General features: G+C 30.3%; 1 protein-coding gene and 1 pseudogene across 2 annotated transcripts; both read left to right on the forward strand.

The window, feature by feature from the left end:
- Window positions 1-5,994: 5,994 nt before the first annotated feature.
- On the forward strand, window positions 5,995-11,143 carry LOC101255596 (uncharacterized). Of its 2 annotated transcripts, XM_004240120.5 has the most exons (13): window positions 6,009-6,250; window positions 7,715-7,791; window positions 7,876-7,956; window positions 8,857-8,985; window positions 9,089-9,175; window positions 9,540-9,593; window positions 9,710-9,800; window positions 9,884-9,954; window positions 10,054-10,123; window positions 10,228-10,280; window positions 10,459-10,552; window positions 10,685-10,782; window positions 10,904-11,143. In XM_004240120.5, exons 1-13 carry the CDS (start codon window positions 6,082-6,084, stop codon window positions 10,991-10,993), a joined length of 1,164 nt encoding a protein of 387 aa, XP_004240168.2. In that variant the 5' UTR covers window positions 6,009-6,081; the 3' UTR covers window positions 10,994-11,143. The 2 variants fall into 2 exon arrangements, with proteins under 2 accessions (XP_010321573.2, XP_004240168.2); XM_010323271.4 differs by lacking the exon at window positions 7,715-7,791 and having other exon boundaries at window positions 5,995-6,250.
- Window positions 11,144-11,683: 540 nt separating this feature from the next.
- On the forward strand, window positions 11,684-22,274 carry LOC101255301 (serine carboxypeptidase-like; annotated as a pseudogene).
- Window positions 22,275-23,188: the final 914 nt, after the last annotated feature.

Consider the following 23,188-nt stretch of genomic DNA (forward strand, 5'->3'; position numbering starts at 1 on the left):
TGTTTCATCCTTACCATTCAACAAATAAACATAGTCATTTATAATGCAATTCTCAATAAAAGTAACAAATACTTTTTCTCACCATGAAATGGTGAGTGTAAATCAATTCTAAGGGATTAGAATTTCTTTCAACAGATTTATAAGAATGTTCAACATAATTAGATTCCACAAAAACTTGATATTTTTATTTATTGCACTCAAAGTTAGGCAAAACTCCTAAGTTGATTAGTTTTCTTTACAAGGTTTTGTAATTGACATGCCCCAAGTGTTCATGTCACAAACATTGACTCAAGCAAGTAAGAAAAAATAAAAACATTGAGTTTGAAAAGCTCTTCTCGAGGTAGCTTTTTTCTCACTAATATTTTGTTCCTATTTCTTACAATTTTGTGTGATATAAACATTGTTTAGATTGTCAAATGTCCTTTTCAGAAGGTCATTTCCATAACTTTCAATATGATTGTTATAGAACTATCCATTAACAAAGTTTCATCGGGTTCAATAAAGACAACATAGTCCAAATGTTATTTTTACAAAAACATAACAAATGACTTTTCACAAATATTCATGTGTGTGCAAATACTTTTATTATAATGGACATATCTTTTCATGAAAAATCACAACATTTTAAGTGATTTTTTTCCCATAAAAGAACACAATAATTTTGAACAAATATATATATATATATATATATATATATATATATATATATATATAATTTGGATGTTTCATACTAGTCACACTATATACTAGTAATCGAGAAAACTCAACAACCACAATACCAAATATATTCCAAAATTTTGTGGGTATAACATAATACAAAAGTATCATTGAATTTCATATTTTTTGCTTCAAAATTAAATTAGACACCAAGTCTAATCATAAGCAAATAACCTCCACATTTCAAATGTGATCTCAAAAATATTTTTCAAGTATTTGAAAATAGTTTTTCCACATACTTTATGTTGGAAACATTATTCTACGAAATAATTATAGTGCTGCAATTTTCTTTGACAATGTTTACACAATGTCAATGTTCATTGCATAGAGACACAAAATCACAAATTCTAAGTCACTGATATTTTTCCTCTATCATAAATAGACATACCACTTAGTATTTTTAATACTAACAATAAGGACAAAAAAATTGTACAATTTATTTCTATATTACATTGAAGTTTATAGAAAATCAAAAGTACAACACTGACTTATTTTGTGAAGTTTTCATTTTTTTAAAACCAATTGCATAATCCAATTTATCCAGAGTATAAAACCACAAAAGTTTTTAGTCTACGAAAATCAGACACACTAACATTTCTCATGGAGTACAAAACTACAAAAGTCTATTTTTTTTCTCCAAACAGAATAACACATATTCTTTATCACATAGAAATGTTTTTCTTATCAAATAGTCTTCCAACTATAGCATTTTGTCATACTACTTTATGAAACAAAAAATATGCATCTCTCATTTTTCAAACTAAAGAATTTTAAAAGCAACAATATTTGTGAAGTAAAATTCATTCCACAACATATGGTTTGCAAATCTTTTTCCAAAGATACACATAATAAAAAATAATCAAAGATGATAACTTTTAGAAACTATTTTCCTCCTTAGATAATTTAATAAGAAGGTTATCTGGTAATTTTTAAACGGAATACCATAAAAAAAATTTGTTACATTCTCACTTCGACCTTGCTAAACAAGGCAACGAACTATGGAGAAGTAATGCATTTATCTTCTACTTCCATGATCAGATTCTCTCAATCAGTAGAATACAAAAAATACTAACAGTATATTAATTTCCTTAAGATTGTTGTTCATCTTGTATTTCAAACATACATAGAACAAAACTTTGAACATCTTTGTGAGTCAACAAAGTTAAAGAACATTTCACAACTAGAAAATTAAAGCTAATAGCGAAACTAGAATCAGAAACATATTTAAAAAATATACGAAATATTTTTCTTAAAGAAGAATTGTTGTTAATATGTGTCTAAAGAATCTTATTGATTCCAACAAACTTTGCATAAACACGAAGTTACCAAGTTTAATGAACCAGTGAAAAACAAAAGAATAGAAAACCTGAAATTAATTCACAAATCTAAAATTTGTAAAATACGTACCAGAATCTGAAAAATTTTTAATAGGAAAAAGATTAAGTCCAGTGAACTCACGGTGTCCCCTTAAGGAAATTATTCCCCTCTAGTATCCGAGGTTTGATTTAGAATATGACCTCCCAGGGTAAAATGATCTCAATCACCAGAGTATAGATATGTCAGTGAACCACTCAACGGCAGTAAAGTACACTTAGAATACTAGATTTAGTAGTTGAAGAAGAAGTTCATGAATTCTATATTAAAATGAGAGGAAATTCCTCAATTTATAGAAAACAAAGGATAGTGCAAAAATATTCTTATTGTGTCTTACCGGAACTTTCAGAAAGGTCTTCACCTTTCATAAAAGTCACAACTTTCCATAAAAGTCACAACTTTTCATAAAAGTTGCAACTTTTCATAAAAGTCGTAACATTTCATAAAAGTCACAACTCTTCATAAAAGTCGCAACTCTTCATTTTTCATTCACACCTTTTTAAAACCCAATAGGAGTGACTTATGAGTAAGGTAGTAGAGCACCCTGATTAGGCCTTTGAAAATTTTGAGGGTCCAATAAATTTTAATAGTGAATTTTATTGTTTTATTTCACTTTAAGCAATATTGAACATTCTAATTAAAAAAGAACAACAACAACAATCAACTTTTTATCAAGAATCCTTTCTCGAGGATCCGATTTAAGTGATTGCAAATTAAAATTATCTATAAAATGTGAAGAATTGTCTTTAAAACTAGAACTTGGTTGAGAAGAAATATGTTTCGTCAAAAATCTATCCATTTCAAATCACAAGAATCAACAACAAATCTCACAAAAAATACGCTTTTAAAGAACTTACCAGTTTATGTGAAATAAGAGGAGTAGGTGTCACGACCCAAAACGATAAACCATAACCTACCTCCACCGAAGAATTCGCGATCAAGCAAGCTATCCCCCAAAACCTTTGCTTTCCTCTTCGTTTCTCTCTTCTCTCGATCGTTCTCCCTCTCTTTCTCTTTTTCTAATTTTTCCTTATTCAACTCTTTTTCTTTTACCCTAATTACCATATAATTAAGTATAAAAGATGACCAAAGTAACCCACTAATTAATTCAAGGTTATCTCCTTTAACCCCCAAGTAATTGAATTATTAACATTCAACCACTAACTTTTTAATTATAAGCAGGAATAGTCCAAAACGCCCCTTAAAACATTTAACAGAAATCCGACCCAGTCAGGGTTACGCAGCCTGTGACGGCCCGTCGTGCCTGCGACGGTCCGTCCTGCTGCTTTCGTCACAAAGTTCAGAGAGTCGATTTTGTTTAAGACTCTGTGACGGTCCATCGTGCCTACGACGGTCCGTCCTTCCATGTCGTCGCGAAGTTCAGAGAGTTGTTCTTAGTACCCAAATTTCCAGAATCTAAGTGTTTTGGAACGAGACCCCCTCGACGGTCCGTCGTGGGGTCCGTCGACTCAGACAGTTATTACCAGAAAATAAACTCTACTGCTCAAAACGACTAACAGGTCATTACAGTAGGACTTTAATTATACAGTGAAGAATACTTGTAACCATAGATTTATAGAAGTCTTTATCTTGTTTACAATTGTGTTAGGAAAAGTTAGTCTTATATTTCGTTTAGAATTGTATTGGGACTTTTATTTGTTTTTAAATTCAATTAAGAAAGGAACGGGACAAAAGTTATTTTTAAAAGATCAATTAAGAAAGGAACAGGACAAAAGTTATTTTTAAAAGAGAAAAAATAGAATTTAAAGTAAAATAAAGCTTACCTTCGGCGAGATTCGATCTCGGGCGCTGGCGCTTCAAAGAGGAGACTTTGAAGTGCACCTGCAACAACTTTTTGTTCTTAGGATGCACAATTATATATATTATCGTTTTAATAACTATCTATACATATATATTTGATTTTAAAAAAAAATTATCAGGTGCATGTGGGTCCGCCATGCTCTCATCTCATGTAGAAGTGTTTCTGCGAGTTGTAGCATGTGCTCATATTCTTCAAGGATATGGTCTTACTGAAACATGTGTTGATACATTTGTGTCGCTACCCAACCAATTTCATATACTCGGTGCGGCTGGTCCTGCATTGCCTAGTATGAATGTGTGCTTGGTGTAGCTATTCCTGAAATGAAATATGATGCTCTTCAAGCACACCACGTGGAGAAATCTGTTTACTCTATTTTGTTACTACAAGCGTGAAGATCTTACAAAAGAAGTCAAAGATTGATGGATGGTTGATTCTATACATGGGATATTGGTGAGTTGTAATCAAATGGTAGCTTGAAGATAATTGATCGCATGAAGAATATTTTCAAGCTATCGTAAGGAGAATATGTTGCATTAAAAAATTTGGGGAATATGTCTTGCAATAATCATGTTATTGACTCGATATGGATATATAGGAACAGCTATAGGTATTTCCTTCTTGTTAATCCAAGTAACAAACAGGTTGAAAAATGGGCCTCTCTGGGGATTTTAATTACTTATGTAAAATTAAGAGGTGAAAGAGCACATGCTAGGAGAACTTACTAAAGTTGAAAGAGAAAAGAAGTAGGAAGGGATTTGAGTTCATGAAAAGGCTCTACAACTTGATCTAGTTCCACTTGACATGAAACATGACCTCCTGACTCCAATACTTAAGATGAAAAGACCACAATTGTTAAATACTACAAGGATGTGATTGACACCATGTTCAAGGATGCTAAATAAATTTGCAAGGTTTGAAATTAACACCTTTTCTTTTTAACTAAATCTCCCCCTTTTTATGGTTTTTTTGTTTTGTACTATACATATTACTCAAATAATATGAGATTATTTTTATCAAAAATCGAATTATCTTGTAAAAAGAATAATTAAAATCAAACATATTGAGCCCTTGCTGCCAATCTAGTACCAAATAAGAGAAGATAACATAAATAGTCACTTAATTATAGAATTAGGTTAAAAATGGTTCCTTGACTATACACTTAATAGATTTAGTCCTTAAACTATTAAGAAACTTATCAACTTTGGTTCTTTAACTATACATATCGATTTTAGCTCTTTAACTATACACTTACCGATTTTAACCCTTAACTATACACACCGATTTTAGTTTTTCAAGTATTTAAAAACTTGTTAGGCTTGGTCTTTGTCCATTTCTTTAAATACAAATAGTTTAGATTTATATTAACGGAATTCTTCATGCAATTAAATCTTTAACCCACTTCTAAGTTGTTTATCTATCCGACACTTTTTTCTTCAATCTATTTTTATGGAAAAAAATAACGTCAACGATTTAAAATAAATTTAATGAGAAAAAAATCCTAATTTTATTTAATGGAGGATAAAATTAAGCATATAGTTGTTGTTAACTGTTTGAGTCTGCACTTGAATATGTTAATAATTTACTCAAATCTCTTTACCCAAAATAAGACGAATAGAATAATAAAATTGATCTATTTAAAATAAAAAATGAAAAATTGCAAATAATACCATTTTATAAATTTCAATTTCTGAATAATTAAACAAATTTTGTTCAATGAAGTCGTCGGAGGACAAACTTTGGATTTAACGGGTAATATTTTTTTCTTTTTGTAATAAAATTTAGCATATTCAAGTCATTATTAGCAATAATATGCTTCATTTTTTATCTTCTGTTGGATAAAATTATTACTTATATTTTCTTACCTTGTGAATTTTATTTTAAATCGTTGAGGTTAAGGTTCTTCGCATTGAAAAAAAAAATAGTGAAGAAAGAGAGAGAAACAACAATAAAATTGGTAAGAATTAAATTTCTCGAGGCATGAGTTCTGTTAATATAAATCTAAGTTATTTGTATAAGAAAATGGACAACGAACTTGATAATTTTTTAAAATACTTAAAAAGACTAAAATCAAGAAAAGTGATTTTTTATCTGAGGGAGGAGTGATATTTTTTTTTTGTTTGTTTATTAAAGCCAAACCAAGTTCCTGGTGTCTCTTCTTATCCATATACATGAGGGGCGCAGCAATGTTGGTGAGAGGCGTGGGATCCATATTGCAGATGCAGTTTGTCCAGCCATACGGCAGAGTTTCAAAAATTATGAACAAAATAATGGCAATTGATGCCGACAAACTCCGCTCTCAGTTTCTTCACCTCCTTCACACCCGTCGTACTCCACAAGGTCATTTTTTTCCTTATATATTGCTTTCTGTTATAGATTACAAATTACAATTGGAAAATACAAAAACACTTTCTAATTTATTTGTCTTTATGAGAATGACCTATGCTATCTCTTCTATCTGTTTTTTTTTTCTGAGTAATGAAAGCATCAAAGTATTTTCGGAGTTGCTAGCGCCTTTATATTAGTCACTCAAATTCAATTTGTTTGTACATTTTGACTTGCACAAAATTAACTTACTATACTACTAAGTAGCAAATGAAGGATACTTATATATTGGCAGCATTCCGAGTAACTCCTCAACTTGGGGTTCTACCTGAAGATGTGGGGTGGTAGCTGCTGAATCTTCTACAACTGTATAGACGGATGAACTTACCTGTCTTGATTGTTACAAAGGGCGATACTAGAATGTTATTGAACAAAAGAATCAACATATTGCTTATGTAGCTTAGCTTAAGACCTTTAAGATGAAGGTTTCATTACCAATATATATGACACAAAATTTAAGAAAAATGACTTGAAGTAAAGAAACATAAAATGTACCAAAATGTCATCAAGTTTTATGGTCTTAAAAATGACATGAGGAAAATTAAAATTAAAGAGTTACTCGAAAAAAATTGTATTGAAATGGACTTAAACAGAAGGTGAGACAAACCAAATTGAAAACTAGGGAGCATCTGTTTCACTTTTCTTTGGCAATTAGTCAAAATATATTGACTTTCCACCTTTTGCACTTTTCTTTTTTTTTAAAAAAAAAAATCGGCATGGATTGTATCAAACTTGGGATACTTCTCTTTAAGTTTCAACTTTTCAAAAATGAAATTAGAAAAAGTACTTGTATAAATTTTTCATGGACGACTGCCGTGGAGGCCTGAAAACAAGACAGTTCAAAAAAAGGACCATCTGTCTTTGCACTTTCGAGAATAGAATAGATGAGACGGCTGTAATTGACAAAGTAGGGGAGGTCAAATGGTGCTTTACTTTTTCATCTGCTCAGGTAGTTGATGGGGAATTTCGCTATAGTATTAACACAATATTCTCACTATTATTGGAACTTAGGAACTAGATTGAGGACATAGATAAAGTAAAAGTTGGGCTTTATGTGTCGTGTTGCAAGTGTTTCTTCCATTCATTCTCTATGATGCTCCGACTCTTCAGAAATGCCATCAGGTGTGGGTCGGATCCTCCAAAAGTAGTGCATTTGTGGAGTATCTGACACGGTATGACAACATGTTTGGAGAGTCCAAACAACTTAGAATATTTCCATAGTTACATAGTCTGAAGACCTGTAGCCACTTAACGCAACAATATCACTCTGCTACCGGATTTTCTTGTTTCAACTACACACGTCGATTGTTGAGATCAGTTTTGTGTTTTTCCTCATTTACTAGACTTGGTGGATTCTTTTCTTACTGCCCTGAGACTAATCAAAGAAGTTGTTATTTTCCTATATGTAATTCATTCCAGTTCCACTCTGTGTGATACCTGGGAAACCTGTGAATGATCCATTATATCAGGAATTTCCAAAGCCAATATTCAGTGAGGTCATACAACGCCTTCACAAGCTTGATATTTTTGTTTCTGCACCTACTTCCCGTTATTTTTACAGATGATATTTTTTAATACAGGTAATGTCATCTTGCCCTAAAGAAGATATTCCCAATATGAAGGAACTTATTCAGGAGCAAAATTTCTACTTGACCACAGAGGTTATATGGTTTCTATTTTTTCATTCCTTCTTATGATTTCTTAAATGCAAATAGTTTCTACAAAGGTAAAAGACTTTAGGATAAATTTTAATTGTGCCTTTTTTCCCCATCATAAGTGTTAGTGAAAGTAGAAATATTCAGTGTTCCCCTTTCCTCCCTCCCCTAATGTGTAGGAAAAAAAGTATTACCGAGAGATAGAATACTATGCTTTGATCCCTTAATCATATTAGTTGGGAATTGGGATAGAACTTTTTTACCAGCTTTTTTGCTTGAAGTTTTCACTTCTCTTATGTATGAAGTCTAAAGAGAATAACTATTGTGTCAACTGGATTTTCTCTATAAAACAAAAATGACTATGATTTAAGCAACTACAACAACATACCCAGTGAAATCCCACAAAGTGGGATCTGGGGAGAGTAGAGGGGAGGGTAGAGTGTACATAGGCCTTACCACTACCTCTTAAACTTGAAGGTAGAGAAGTTGTTTCTGGCAAAGTAGTCTGTAAATGAAAAAATGGTAGCAGAGATGAGTATGATAACTAATAGTGAAATTGTGTGGAGCATATATGTATGGAACCGTAACCTCAACAAAAAGGTGCGATCACCTAAGCATATGTCCAATTATGGTCGGTTATTTGAATCCTCACTATTCATTTCACTTATTTGGACTGGAGTGCCTCAATGGTGTTTGAACAGTAAATAAGAGTGCCAAAGGTTCAGCGATAATTAAAAACGACTGAGCATAAGCAGTCAAATGAAGTGGCTGTGTCAATTATAATTCTTTTGTTACATGAAGAATCAGATGAATTGAATGAAGATTTATGTGGGAATGCTCATTTTTCAGAAGTAATGTTCTCAATGTCTCATCTATAAGTATTGCACATGAACTCACTGTTTCCAGGAAGGAGAGCAAGGACGGTTGCCTGTCTTGGTATTGAGCATGAAGGAAGCCACTAAGAAAAAGAGGCCAGCTATTGTCTTCCTGCATAGTACAAACAAATGTAAAGAGTGGTTACGGCCATTGCTTCAGGTGATATTCTGTTTTCTCAAAAGTACTCCCCATATTACCATCGAGCAGAAGAAATGAGTGACAATTGTATGTACAATTTTGATATTTTCTTTTTTGGATTCAGGCATATGCTTCAAGGGGATACATAGCTGTAGCAATTGATTCTCGATACCATGGAGAACGTGCCACCAATACGACAACATATCGTGATGTAAGAACAGGTGCATTTGCTCTTTGCTTCTGTTCTTCTCTTGGTTATCTTCTCAGAAGAAAAAAGTACACTCAGGTCTAATAGGCTATTTGTGCACTGTCCTATATGTAGTATGTACAATTGTTCTGCATTTAGTAGAAAAATCTTTGGCCTTTTTGTTTTGAAGGATCCATTTTGTTGCGCCTGTACAAGTACTTCGCTTATTCGGAGTATAAACAATGTCGGAGAGTACTTGATACCCTGTTATTATTGACTTTTTATTAAGGAGGAGAAATCAGGAACTGAACTTGCATTCTATTTTCTTTCGGTTAAATGCTATTATCTGATTGAGTTGATTATCCTTGCTGCTTTTTCTACAATACAGGCCCTTATATCGTCATGGAAAAAAGGTGATACAATGCCGTTCATATATGATACGGTAAGGAAATAGAAATTTGTTGTTGACAAAGTACAGTGTTCAGTGTCAAACTACAGGGCTTATTATCTAATATCTGTCTAGCCTCTGAGGATAATAATTCTCTGCAAATTTTGAAGGTGTGGGACTTGATAAAACTAGCGGATTATCTAACAGAGAGGGAAGATATTGACTCGTCAAGGATAGGAATTACTGGTGAATCACTTGGAGGTTAGGCGAGTCACTTGACAATTTACATGCAATATCTAACTGTTTCTTAAACATGTGGAGTTCATATATGTTCTGTGTTGCAGGTATGCATGCATGGTTTGCTGCATTTGCCGACACTCGTTTTTCAGTGGTTGTTCCTATAATCGGAGTTCAGGTGACCCTTACTTGAGTATTAGGTTGTGTGAAGATGAGGAAATATTTGCGGATATATCAATAGGAGATCTATTATGGAGATCTTGTGATAAGGTTGCAGGGATTTCGGTGGGCTATTGAGCATGATCGATGGCAGGCAAGAGTTGACAGTATCAAAGATGTGTTTGAAGGTGGCATAAACTAGTTTAACTTTTAATTGGCTTTATCAGCTTCTTATTAGTGTTCTATATGTGGGTCTTAACATACCGGAGATATCATTTGTTTGTCCTTTCAGAAGCACGTTCCGATTTAGGCAAGAATGAAATTGACAAAGAAGTGGTTGAGAAGGTCAGGATTTCGTCCTTCTTAGTACCCTTTCTTGCATATTTGCATGTCGAGCAAGCGACTTGATCATTTTGTTATAGTTATCAGTTCCCAAAATGTAGCACAAGAAGTTGTTAACTTCTAATGATAATATTCATCAACCAAATATTTCTATTTGACGTTAATTAGAATACATGACCAGGTCTGGGACAGAATTGCTCCAGGTTTGGCTTCTCAATTTGATTCACCATACACCGTCCCAGTCATTGCCCCACGCCCTTTGCTGATTTTAAATGGTACGATCTATCCATTCATATGATTTGTTATACTTCATGCCATCACCATTTAGTACACATAAATTATCAAGTATTTACCATTTCAAATTTGTGGTAATAGCTGGAAGATAACTCTACATTTGTGATATGTAGGAGAGGAAGATCCGCGTTGTCCAATTGCTGGCCTGGATATTCCAACGTCAACAGCCCAGGAAGTTTGTGCAGATGCTGACTGTCCACTTAATTTCAAGGTACAAAGTTATTCAAGATAGTGAAAGTCGCAAGAAGTTAAAACGTTAGTGTTTGTACATATAAGTTTGTTTCCAGTTTTCACGCTATTTTTTGAAATTTTTGTTCTTTGTAACATTTCAGCTGACAGTTCAAGCTGGTATTGAGCATCAAATGACTCCATTGATGGTAAAGGAAGCTAGCAATTGGTTTGACAAGTTCCTTAGAATGTAATCGATATACATTTTTCTCAGCTACTATTTGCATTCTGATTAAAGTTCGGGACAAGTGATATCAAAGATTATGAAATTACTTGGAATAATTTAAATTACAATTTTATACCATGTCAATTTTATGTTTTATATAAAGTTCAATTAGCATCAACTCCACATTTATATTCACTTATTATTTATTTTATATGTAACATAATTTATTATTCATATCATTACTTTTTAAATTATTCATATCTCGTATAATGATGATTATTCTCACCAATATAGAATTTATTATTATTTTAAGTCGATTTCTATTTTGTCATTTATATATCACTAAATTCATTTATTTAATTAAATTTATTTACCAATCAAATTGATGAAAGAGAAAAATAAAATAAAATGAGGAGGGAAATAAATATTTCACAAATAAGAATTTTGAAAATTATAAACCTATATAAGTTTTAAGGTCAATAATTATGAGTATCTATAAAATCACCAATTAAAAATGGGCATGAGTGTGCACACTCTATATTCCTCATCAACATTTATGATGTATTATTCTATTTTAAAATAGTTTATACAGTAATTAAGTCCTAACTAAATATAATTTCATGAGATTTCAGATATAATTCAAATCTTGTTCAAATAAAAATAAAACTTTCTTATAAAGAAACAAAACTTAATACAATCATCACATAAACTGCCAAAAAAATATTTTCTCTATGGTCAATAAATCCTGCGCTTATAATAAGACTCATAATACTCTTCATTCGAATCTTAAGGGGTAAAATTAAAAATGGCTTCTTCAATATTCTCTCTTCTTTTCCTTACTATTTGTTCTCTTTCTCATGTTCTTTCATACTCATCAAAAAATTTATTGGATTCCCATGATCCTATGAAAACAATGGCTGAAAAATTCATTAGTCAACTTAATTTATTCCCTAAACATGACATAAATATTATTGTTTCTTCAAAAGATCAAATAGTTGATCAACAAAGACTATTTGAAAAGAAGTTGATTTTATCTTATCTTGGTCATTCTGGTGCTACTGTTCAAGACTTAGCTCATCATGCTGGATATTATCATCTTCTGCATACTAAAGCTGCAAGGTTATATTTCTTATCTCGAGTTAATATCTTAAATGATCACTTGTAGAAATTTATTGTTTATCTCGAATAATTATTATTTTTTATAGAAGAAAATTGTTATGAAAAAAGAAATGTGACTTTTTATGAGATGATGATAAGTATCAGTTGTCAACTGAGAAATCCAGTCCTTTTTGTCTATCAATATTAATTTATGTGATACCTTTTAAATTTTAATCGAGATTCAAATTAGTTCTTTTTCAATTGTAGTTTATTTATATTTTTTTTAAATATTTTGATTATTAATTCTTGTGACTTAATTTATGTTACACTTTATAGATTTCGATCGAAATTCAAATTAGTTCTTTTTTTTAACTATAGTTTATTTATATTTCTTTTAAATAATTATTGTAACTTACATTACTTTTTAAATGGTTTCTAAAAATGAAAATTTTATTTCAAAACCTGGCTGATTATCTTGAAATCTGAATTGTATCATAATGAAAATGTATTTTAGTATAGATTGTTTTGTTCTTATTCTTTTCATATTATAATGATTTTAATTAATTAATGAAAAATTACTATTTTTTATTTTGTTTTGTATAGGATGTTTTATTTTTTCTTTGAATCAAGGAGTAACAAAGAATGATCCAGTAGTGATGTGGCTAACAGGAGGGCCAGGTTGTAGCAGTGAATTGGCTTTGTTTTATGAAAATGGACCTTTTCAAATATCACATAATATGTCTCTTGTCTGGAATGAATTTGGCTGGGACAAGGTAAAGTATTAATTTTAACTGATATTTTTAAAATTATAAGATTAACAGATAGTATAGTTCAGATATACAAGATTCAAAAATTTTAGTTCCTTTTTTATTTTCTTTTAACTCTATTTTTTATCAGACTAGAAAAACAAATCGAAACATATAAGTAATTATTAGCAACTTGTTATTGAACATTTTGCTCTTATGCAAAGTATCTTCTCGACTACTACTGACTAATCTTCTTTAAGTTAACATCTTACTGATCATTAGTTGTGACTGATTAGTAGATTTTTTATTTTTTATTTTAATTTGAAGTAGTTAACGCTTATTGACTTATGTGAATGTTAGTTCTCTATCTCTAAACTAGTTTATATTAACTTAATCAATAAATTCAATGAAAAATTAAAGGGCCTAAAATATCTTTGAAATATTAGAAATGATATAAAATTACTCTCCATCCACCTATTGGCTTCAAAATACTTTTCTCATCCACCTATTGGATTCACAATTAACCACTTATTTAATGATTTTAAATTTAAATATTTTTTTTATACACGACGTTTAACTATTTGTTATAATTTAACTACCCATTACTAATTAAATCACATCCAATTAATAAACTCGCTCTATTACTAATGCACAACACGAAAGCTACTACAAATGAGTGTTTATAAAAATTTGATGCGAAAATATCTATAGAAGTACATTATCATACATTCAAGTCCTTAATCAAAATTTTAATTCAAGTGTCCAAATAAAAATTACCGATAAACTTAAAAGTTTGACTATGTTCATCTTAATTATTCATCCGTCTCAATTATGTGATGTTACTTAATAAATAGCTTTTTTAAAAAGATATATTAAAGTTTAATATTTAAAATAAATAATAAATATTTATAAAATAATATTTAAAAGTTCATGAATTAATTCAAAAAATGCTACTTCTTTACCTTAAATCATAAATTTAAGACTTTAAAGATATTTTAGGCTTTTTTTATAAATTCAATATTAATTACTGTAAAGGTATTCCTCAATATTGAATGTACATACCATAACAAATATGAAAAATATTTTATAAAATAGAGTTCCAACAATGTTAGCATGTAACTTTCCTTCTTAGGATGAAAATTTATATGGGGAAATTAAGTAAATCTCCCACAAAGGTAAAATAGTTACAAATATATATCTTTCCATATTTATATCCACTAAATAATTATATTATATAATTTTTAACTAATTTTACTTAATTGATACTAAATAAGTATCATATGCTATATTGATATCATTAAGACCGATAATTTAGTTGATATTAAATTAGTATATATATATTGGTATCATTAAAGTTTCTTGTTTAGAAATGAGAAAAGGCATAAAGTCAACACTTAAGTTATGTCGAATTTTCAAAAAGACATTTTAACTTTGCAACAGTCTTATTACTCCAATAAACAATTTTGAATAGATATAATTATATTATTTTTTGTACTTGACATAGAGTGGTGTGCACTCTCTCAAAGAGAGTGAGCAACCTATAATAAATAATATAATTTTATTTTTTATAAGTACTTTATTATAAAATATATTTTCTTATTTTTCTTGTTATTTTAACTTTTTTTCCTTTTTATTTTTTCTTTCTCTTTCTTCTTTCTTCTTTCTTCTTTCTTCTTCAAAAATCCATTCTCATCTCCATCCATTAAAGCTCTTAGTTTCAATGTCATTATTCTTACCACAACTTCACCTCTCTTTTTTATTACTATGAATATTACTCTCTTTCATTTTAAAATTTCATCTAAATATTTTTTTAAATTTCGAACAATTTAATAAACACATTATATTTCATGATGATCAAACAATATCATATAGCTTTTTTATCCGATTTCAATTAAGTTCTTTCAATTTTTGCGAATTAATTGATTCTTTTAATATTATCATTTCTAATTTTGAATTTATATGAAAATGAGTAGTTTATGATACCTTCTAAATTTTCTTAGAAAAATAATTAATTTTGCTATCAATAATTCAATAAAGTCTAAAAAGTAATAAAAATTCTATAAAGAATTTGACCAGAAGAAGAAAAAGAAAATAAAAAAAAATTGGAGTAGGGCTCAATTTGACATGGGGTGTAGGAGGTGAAGAAAGAAAAGGATAATGGAGGAATGAATCATTTGAAAGTGAGAGGAGGGAGATGAACTGAAATTTTAAAAGTCAAAAAGTAAGAGATAGAGAGAAATAAAGTTAAAAAAGAGATAAGGAAAACTCAAAATAAAAAAAATACATTTTAAATTAAATTAACATGTGTCATATAATGATTGGTGTGTGAACACACTTGCTTCTTAAAACTTGGGGTTGATCGAAAAATGGCATAATAATATATTTTCAAAATTGTTTAGTGGGGTAATAAGATAGTTACAAAATTAAGGTGTCTTTTTGCAAATTCGAGACAAGATCAGTGATGACTTTATGTCTTTTCTCTTTAAAAATTAATCATTAGTCAATGATACTATAAGAATATATATACATTCTAAGTATCATTGACTAATGAATAATTTCTAAACAAGAGACCTTAATGATAGACATATACTCTTATAGCATCATTAGGGGGTGACTCGACAGTGTTTAAAAAAAAGACATGTGTCTTTAGCCCCCAAATTTAAGGGGGCTCATTTTAAATAATAATAGGTTATAAGTTATATTTTAACAAATTTTGAATACTGTTTGTAGAAAAAGTAATCTTTTCATGAAAATTGAAGGAATTATTAGAAGAAATTAGACATATTTGAAGTACTATATCTCATAAAAAATAATTTAAAATAAGAATGGTGATATTATCAATTGAAAACTAGAAGAAATCAATTTTATAAAAGTTATTGACGATTCAAGTTTAAGGCCCGTTTAATATTTCTTTTAGGCCACTAATATGCTTGAGCCGCTCCTAAATATCATTCACAAACGAGTAATTTCTTAACTAGAGACCTTAATGATACCAATACTGATTTAATACTTCCTCTTTCCCTAATTATTTGTTCATTTTTAAATTGTCACACCTATTAAAAAGCAATAATTGATATATAGTGAGTTTACCATTTTAACTCTATTAATTACAAAGTTGATAGATTAAAAATTGTCCTATTATTTTTAAAGTAATTAATTAAGGGTATAATGAGCAATTTTTTTTTCCATTCTTAATTTATTAAAATGAACAAGTAATTAGAAATAATTAAAAAAAATATGAATAAATAATTAGAAACAGAAAAAGTACCAATTAAACAAAATAATCAACCTCAATGATATCTATATGATATAGTTGTATGGGTTAAAACCTTTGGCCCTACTATGACATGTGAAGTTTAAATGTTTGAGACAAACTAGACCTACCATATGAGCAGAGTTCCAAAGTTTCAGAACTCTTTTTTGGCCATTTAAATGTCTCTGTCGGCTAACAAAGAGCCATCTTCTTTGAAATTTGCATAAATTAAATAGCTTTTGAAGATATGCTAATTTTTAATTTTTGATTGAATTTATGCTTAGTCAAATTTAGATTCTTTAGAAATTGTAGTTGACATGCTATCTTATTTTAGAGCAATAAGAAATTCATTCCAATAAATAAAAGATCTATGGAGTGAATGATATATTGGATTCAAATAGCTCTATTTAATATAATTCAAAATTATATTCTCTTTATTTTAAAAAAGATGACCTAGTTTGACTTGTAACAGAGTTTAAGAAAAAAAAAGAATTTTAATTTTGTTATTCAAAATTAAAGTTATGTCAAATGTACCAAAGTGCCCTTTAATCTTGTGATTTTAATCATGTCACGTGGAAAGTTAAAGTTAAATTGTTGCAAAAAAAAAGAATCATTCTTTTTGAACAAATTAAAAAGAAAATAGTAACATTCTTTTTTAAACAGAATATATATATATATATATATATATATATATATATATATATATATATATATATATATATATATATATATATATATATATATAATTTGATAATATAAATATTAAGTACGAAATTAAAGGCTTAAAATATGGGTGAAATGTTTTCCTAAAAATACTATGTTTGGTCCCTCTCCTCATAAAGATAGCTATGAGATTAAACACACGTAATTTTAGTTTTAGAGATATGATAAGCTTTTGAATTTATACACAAAAACAATAGTGAAAAAATTCTACAGAAAAGCAAGAGTTTGGACTTGATCTTTTTGAAAAAGAAAAGAATACTTGAGAATGCCGTAAAGAAGGATATATATATTCTGCAAAAATTATATTCAAATCTGAAGAAATTGATTTTAAATAGAATTACTTTTTGTTAGAGAAAAAACTTACAAGATAATAAAATTGCAAGATTACAATTGAAAATAAAATGAAGAAATTAATCTCTTCAGACTGAGGCGCGGATATCTCGCTCTCTTTAAGGAGATTCAAGCCCATTGCAACAAATGTTTTCACCGGTCCAGCAGTAGTCCTCTTTGACTTGTCCCCTTCAGGATACAACAGCCTTCACAAAATATTACTCAACAACTCGAGTTGAGTCCAAAGCTCCACAAAAAAGAACACATCCCTTCAACTAATAAGAACTCTCTTTTAGACTAGCTCTTTCACTCTTTGTTTTCTCTTATGAATTGTATGTCTCTAAAACCAAATGAAGACTATCACTATTTATACTACAAGAAGTCTTCCTAGCAATGAATAGGAAGATAATGGAGGTAGTAAATAGTGAAGATAATGGCCTTAAGAGTTACATAGGTTACAATGGGAGTTACATATGTTACAAAGGGAGTTACATATGTTACATAGGTTAAAAAGGAAGTAATGGAGGAATTAAGAATGAAATGCATTGAGGATAACCAATGCTAATGGATGATGTAGAAGTCATCCATACCAATGTTCATTCTTATAACTCCAAAATAAAGCAATTTAATATTGTTAAATATTAATATTAAAATACTAATAACCTAACACTTTTAACCAAACAGCGAAAGAACATTCCCTTTAATATTAAAGACACTCCTTCATTTAAATACTTGTTACATATTAATTTTATTTAAATAAAATTTCGACAATCCCCCTACCAACATAGGTTATGGAGCAATATTTGAAAATGAGAAAATGACAGTTATTTACCCCAAACCATACAGACCATATGAAGAAGTTCAAATGTTGAGCTGTAATTCTGTTTGCTAGGTATTTTTAGATTAAAATTATTTTAAAGCACTTTTATGATATTTATTGTTTACCAAAAAAATGATCCAATTAAATTTTAATAAATCAAAGACACATGTTTTAGTTCAAACTCGTTTAATTCAATATCTAACAATCAAATAACTTTAAGTGAAAAAGTTATTCTAAAATTTCAATAAAAAAAATCAAAAAATTAAGTTACAATTTCTAACTTATAACTTGTGTTTATAAGACAAAAAAATATAAGATCATCTATGGTCATCGAAAGGGACGACCTGAGACCAATCCTTCAATTTCTTTTGTATCGACGTTTTACGCAGGGCTTGTCTAGTGCATCTTACATCCCTTGCATAGTTAATAGGCTATGCTATAATGAGAATTTACTCCGTACGTACAAAGTGTTTATTCGAAGAACAGAGATTGTGGCAAAGGTTGTAGTGACAACCGTGGCTATCCTTGGAGTTCCCAAGATCATCTAAGCTAATTAATATTTTGGTATCATTGATATTATCTTCATTGGATGAAAGTCTTGAATGAATGAATGTCAACTTCAATTGCATGCCTCCAACTGAAGCATAATATATTTTGGAGAATGGCTGCTCATTTTTGGTCTTGTTGGAATGTATGCGTCTACTAGTATCCACGGGACCAGGTTCTTCAGTAGAATAACAGTGTAGAAAGTAAATATCACAATATAAAATAGATATAAGAGTATTACATGGAAACCTACTAGTTTAAGGGAGTAAAAAACCATGACTTGTCTTACAGGATTTTTCTAAATGTTTTTACTAATCTTGTCAAGCAAAATTAAAACACATATTACACCACCAACAATGAGATTAACCGGATAATCTCACACTAATACAAGGATTACTTAAGCGAGCCTAAGCAATGTCTGCATTGCCCACTACTTTAACAATTAATGTAGACCTTTACTGTACGACACAAAGATACCCTTAACTATGTTCTTACAAAGACTCTCACAAGTTTCGAAACGTTTCTATTAATGTGAAACATATACTACAAGTTAAGCACAAATACAAACAATCAAGAACATCAACAGGTACAGAAAACACTCATTCAGTTGATCAGGTCATTGATGTATGTGTTATTGTGCTTGAGTTTTTCCTTGAAGATTGCCTTCTCTTTTAAGCTTATGAGTTTTAGTTTGCCAAATCTTGAGTTTGTGTTTTTGGGAAGAGATTATATAAAATCAACACAAACTCGTTGATGCAACCTTATTGGCTGAAGGACTATTGTTTAGAAAAGTTGTGCACCTACCACATCAAAGGTGGTAGTTTTTTTGACACATGTCTTGTAACCTTTTCATGCAAGCCCTTTTGCCCCAAGTCCCTTACAATGTTCTTTGTGAGTTATTGAAAGGTGCTAGCTGACTTTCTCCTTTGAATGAATGCAAATATCAACCATAAAGAGTTATTACCCGTTGAAAAACACACTCATCCATTATGATTGGTTTAGTATGTTGACGCTTCACCAATCTTTGACATTATAGCTTTACATTTGTACCCAATCATGCATATGATGGAGAGAACTCTACCTGAGACCAGGTCCATGCATTTCTGAGCCACTGAAACAGGTAGTCTCGTTCGTTCTTCCTATTGGTGCAGTACACTTCATTTTTCACTAACCACATGACATGACAACTTTACAGTTGTATCCAATTTGAATTTGGACGAGATTACTCTGTCAGGGACTAAGTCCATACATTTATGAGGATCATCAAAACACCTATAATATAACATTTTCCCCTTTTTTTATGACGACACACAAATATACCTCACACTTAGTTTATTCATTCATTTCATTGTCAGCAGTCCCAAAAACAAGCATCTGATTCCTTATTAGATCTCTAGGTTTGTTAATCATCAAAACTTAACATCAACTCCAAAATAACATCAAGCCTTTTATATTATTTGATCCTAGACCTAGACCTAGTTAATATTTTAGAATAAGATTTATATTGACATTAGTCTCTTGGAATCTACAGGTCTCAAATCTTATATATATTGATCAACCAACGGGGACTGGTTTCAGTTATACTTCTGATAATCGCGATATTCGTCACAATGAAACAGATATAAGCAATGACCTTTATGACTTCATACAGGTTGGTTCCCCTTTCCCTTTTTCCATAAACAGATTTTGATTCGTATTAATACTAAATAGATGTTATATTTGATTTTAGGCCTTCTTTAATGCGCATCCAGAGTATGTAAATAGTGATTTCTACATTACTGGAGAATCGTATGCAGGGCACTATATCCCTGCATTTGCTTCTCGTGTTCACCAAGGAAACAAAAAGAAAGAAGGAATTCACATAAACCTTAAGGTATACCACCTTTTTTTCTAACTCTAATAAGTCGTCTCCCTGTATTTTCAACTGAATTCGTGTTAATAATACTGATGTCTGCTTAATGAATTATTCGATTAGGGATTTGCCATCGGAAATGGAATGACAAATCCAGAAATCCAGTTCAAATCTTATACTGACTATGCTTTGGATATGAAATTGATCAATCAAACTGATTACCACAACATCAACAAATTATATCCGAAATGTCAACAGCAAATTAATTCTTGTGGTAACTCTTTTGTTCCACTTGCATTATTTTCCATGTCTCTAGTTCTACTCATTATGATCAACTGCACATATATTTCGTTTAAGGTGATTCGATGGAGTAAAAAATAACTTAAATTTGCGTTTTTTGTGAAAATATTGGTAGGAAATGGTGGTGAAGATGCTTGCTTGTATGCATTTCAAGATTGCACAAACATCTTCAGCAGTATAATGGACATTGTGGGTGATAAAAATGTAAGGAAGCAGAGGAAAATTCGAGGTTTTTTTCATTCCTATGTGAAAACAGAGTCATACAAGTACATTTGATTTCTAACTATCAATCGGTTTATGACCCTTGACATGTCGCAGTATTATGATACACGGAAGACTTGCGAAGGTAACCTTTGCTATGACTTCTCGAGGATGGAAACTTACCTCAACGACAACCAAGTTAAGCGTGCCCTTGGTGTTGGTGACATCGAGTTCGTGTCATGTAGTTCTATAGTTAAACAGGCGTTGGGTACGGATATGATGAAGAGTTTTGTAGTTGGTATTCCTCCACTTCTTGAGGATGGTATCAATCTACTCATTTACGCGGGAGAGTATGACCTTATGTGCAACTGGCTTGGTAAACTTCATATGGTCGTTCGATTGATTTCTCATATGATTATTCAACTGATAGTTATTATCTCAAAAAGTCACATTTCTTGAATCTAATTTTCTTTAACAAAGAAAGTGACTTTTTGTATAGTAACTATTAGTTAATTGACCATTTGAGAACTCTAACTCTTCATACGGTTTAATAGGCATAATATTAACTTGAATTCAGCTGATATTTATGCGTTCCAACTTTGGATATACACGAGTAGATTATATAAAAGTAAACAAGTAGACACATGTGTCATAATGCATATAGGACACAAAATTGTCATATAGGATGTCATGTTTAACAAATATGTCTATTTGTTAAATTGTATACAAGTTTAAGTGTTTATTTGTGGACACCCAAAGTTAAAAATCATACATGTCCGCTGAAGTCAAGTTAAAGGCCATTTTTATGTATTATGTTAATTTTCCTTGTTTAAGAACTAAACTATCGTGATTTGTTGAGGTTTATATAGGGAACTCAAATTGGGTGCATGCAATGGAATGGTCTGGGAAAAGAGAATTTGGTGCTGCACCATCCATTAATTTTACAGTAGAAGGTGAGGATAAAGGAGTTCAAAAGAATCATGGACCTTTGACATTCCTCAAGGTTCATGATGCAGGTCATATGGTTCCAATGGACCAACCCAAGGCAGCATTGGCAATGCTCCAAAGATGGACACAAGGCAAATTGTCCAACACTTGAATAAAAAGATCAACAATTCGTTATTTATAGGTTGCATCTTGGGATCTAGAGGTGAACAAAATCAAATCGCAAGCTACTTCTAATCGAAAAATCAAAGCAAATCGCATAAAAATCGCACTTATATTTGATTTGATTTTGCATTGAGTTCTAAAAATCTGAACCAAATCAGCATATAAATATTATACTTTTTATGCAGGTTTTCAGTAGAAATCTCTAGAAATATTTGTGATTTTTGATGTAATATTTAATAGGAATATGTAGTAGAGTTCAATTTTATTTACTTTGAATAATGCTTGATTCTACCATTTATTTTCACTTTTTAATCAATTGTTGATGAAATACTTCAATCTCATTTTTAAAAAAATTTATATATAATACCAAATTATTAATTTAAATTAAGTGTTATAATTATAGTTTAATTTAATTGTACCCCATAGCAAATAGTTGCTACTTCGTCTCTCTCCAGGTGAATCTCGCTCGCCACTCTCATTCGCTCCTCGCCTCTCTCACTTTTTATACAAACACAAATGTATAAATTGCGTTTGTGTTTGTATAAAGCGAGAGAAAATTGTATATAATATATATATTTTTGTTCCCCTCTCCAAGGTCTCGTTCGCAACTCTCCCAGATCTCGCTTGCCAGTCTCTCCCTGGCCTCTCTCGCTTATACAAACAAAAATGTATAAATTAGGTTTCTATTCGTATAAGGTGAAAAAATTTGTATATACTCATGCAAAAACTTATATATTTGTCCTATACACTTATAATTATACAATACAAACATTTCCCTGCCCAATTCTCTTTTACTTTTCTCTCTTTCTCGTTTTATATAAACACAAATTATATAATTGATCTTTTGTATATGTACACCGAAACAGAAATAAATTATATATAACTGCTTTCTTTTTTACATATATAGCAAATTATAAATATTTTTATTTGCTATAGAGCACAATTATACAAACTATAACTATAACATACAAATATAATTTTTGTGTTTGCTATATGTTAACGTTGTTCTTTTTTTCATATCCATGTCCAAGATATATCATATTATATTGTCGGCTATTTTCAAAGCTAAACTGAACATACCATTATATTGACTTGTTGAGAAAATCAAATTATCAATCTAAGATCGTCTTGATCAAATATTAATTGTGCTCCTCACCGAACTTTAACAAAACTAGAAATAAGCTCAATAATACAAGGATTAATAACTTTGATGATCGCTCAACTATCAACTCTTTTCACAAAAA

The sequence above is a fragment of the Solanum lycopersicum genome, chromosome 5 (genome assembly GCF_036512215.1).
Source record: "Solanum lycopersicum chromosome 5, SLM_r2.1".
Lineage (NCBI taxonomy): Eukaryota > Viridiplantae > Streptophyta > Magnoliopsida > Solanales > Solanaceae > Solanum > Solanum lycopersicum.

Excerpts from the sequence above, each read along its gene's own strand:
- LOC101255596 (XM_004240120.5), top strand. The coding sequence starts at position 6,082 with ATGAGGGGCGCAGCAATGTTGGTGAGAGGCGTGGGATCCATATTGCAG. Across the intron at positions 10,553-10,684 it reads CCCTTTGCTGATTTTAAATG|GAGAGGAAGATCCGCGTTGT; the intron begins GTACGATCTATC and ends TGTGATATGTAG. Across the intron at positions 10,783-10,903 it reads ACTGTCCACTTAATTTCAAG|CTGACAGTTCAAGCTGGTAT; the intron begins GTACAAAGTTAT and ends GTAACATTTCAG.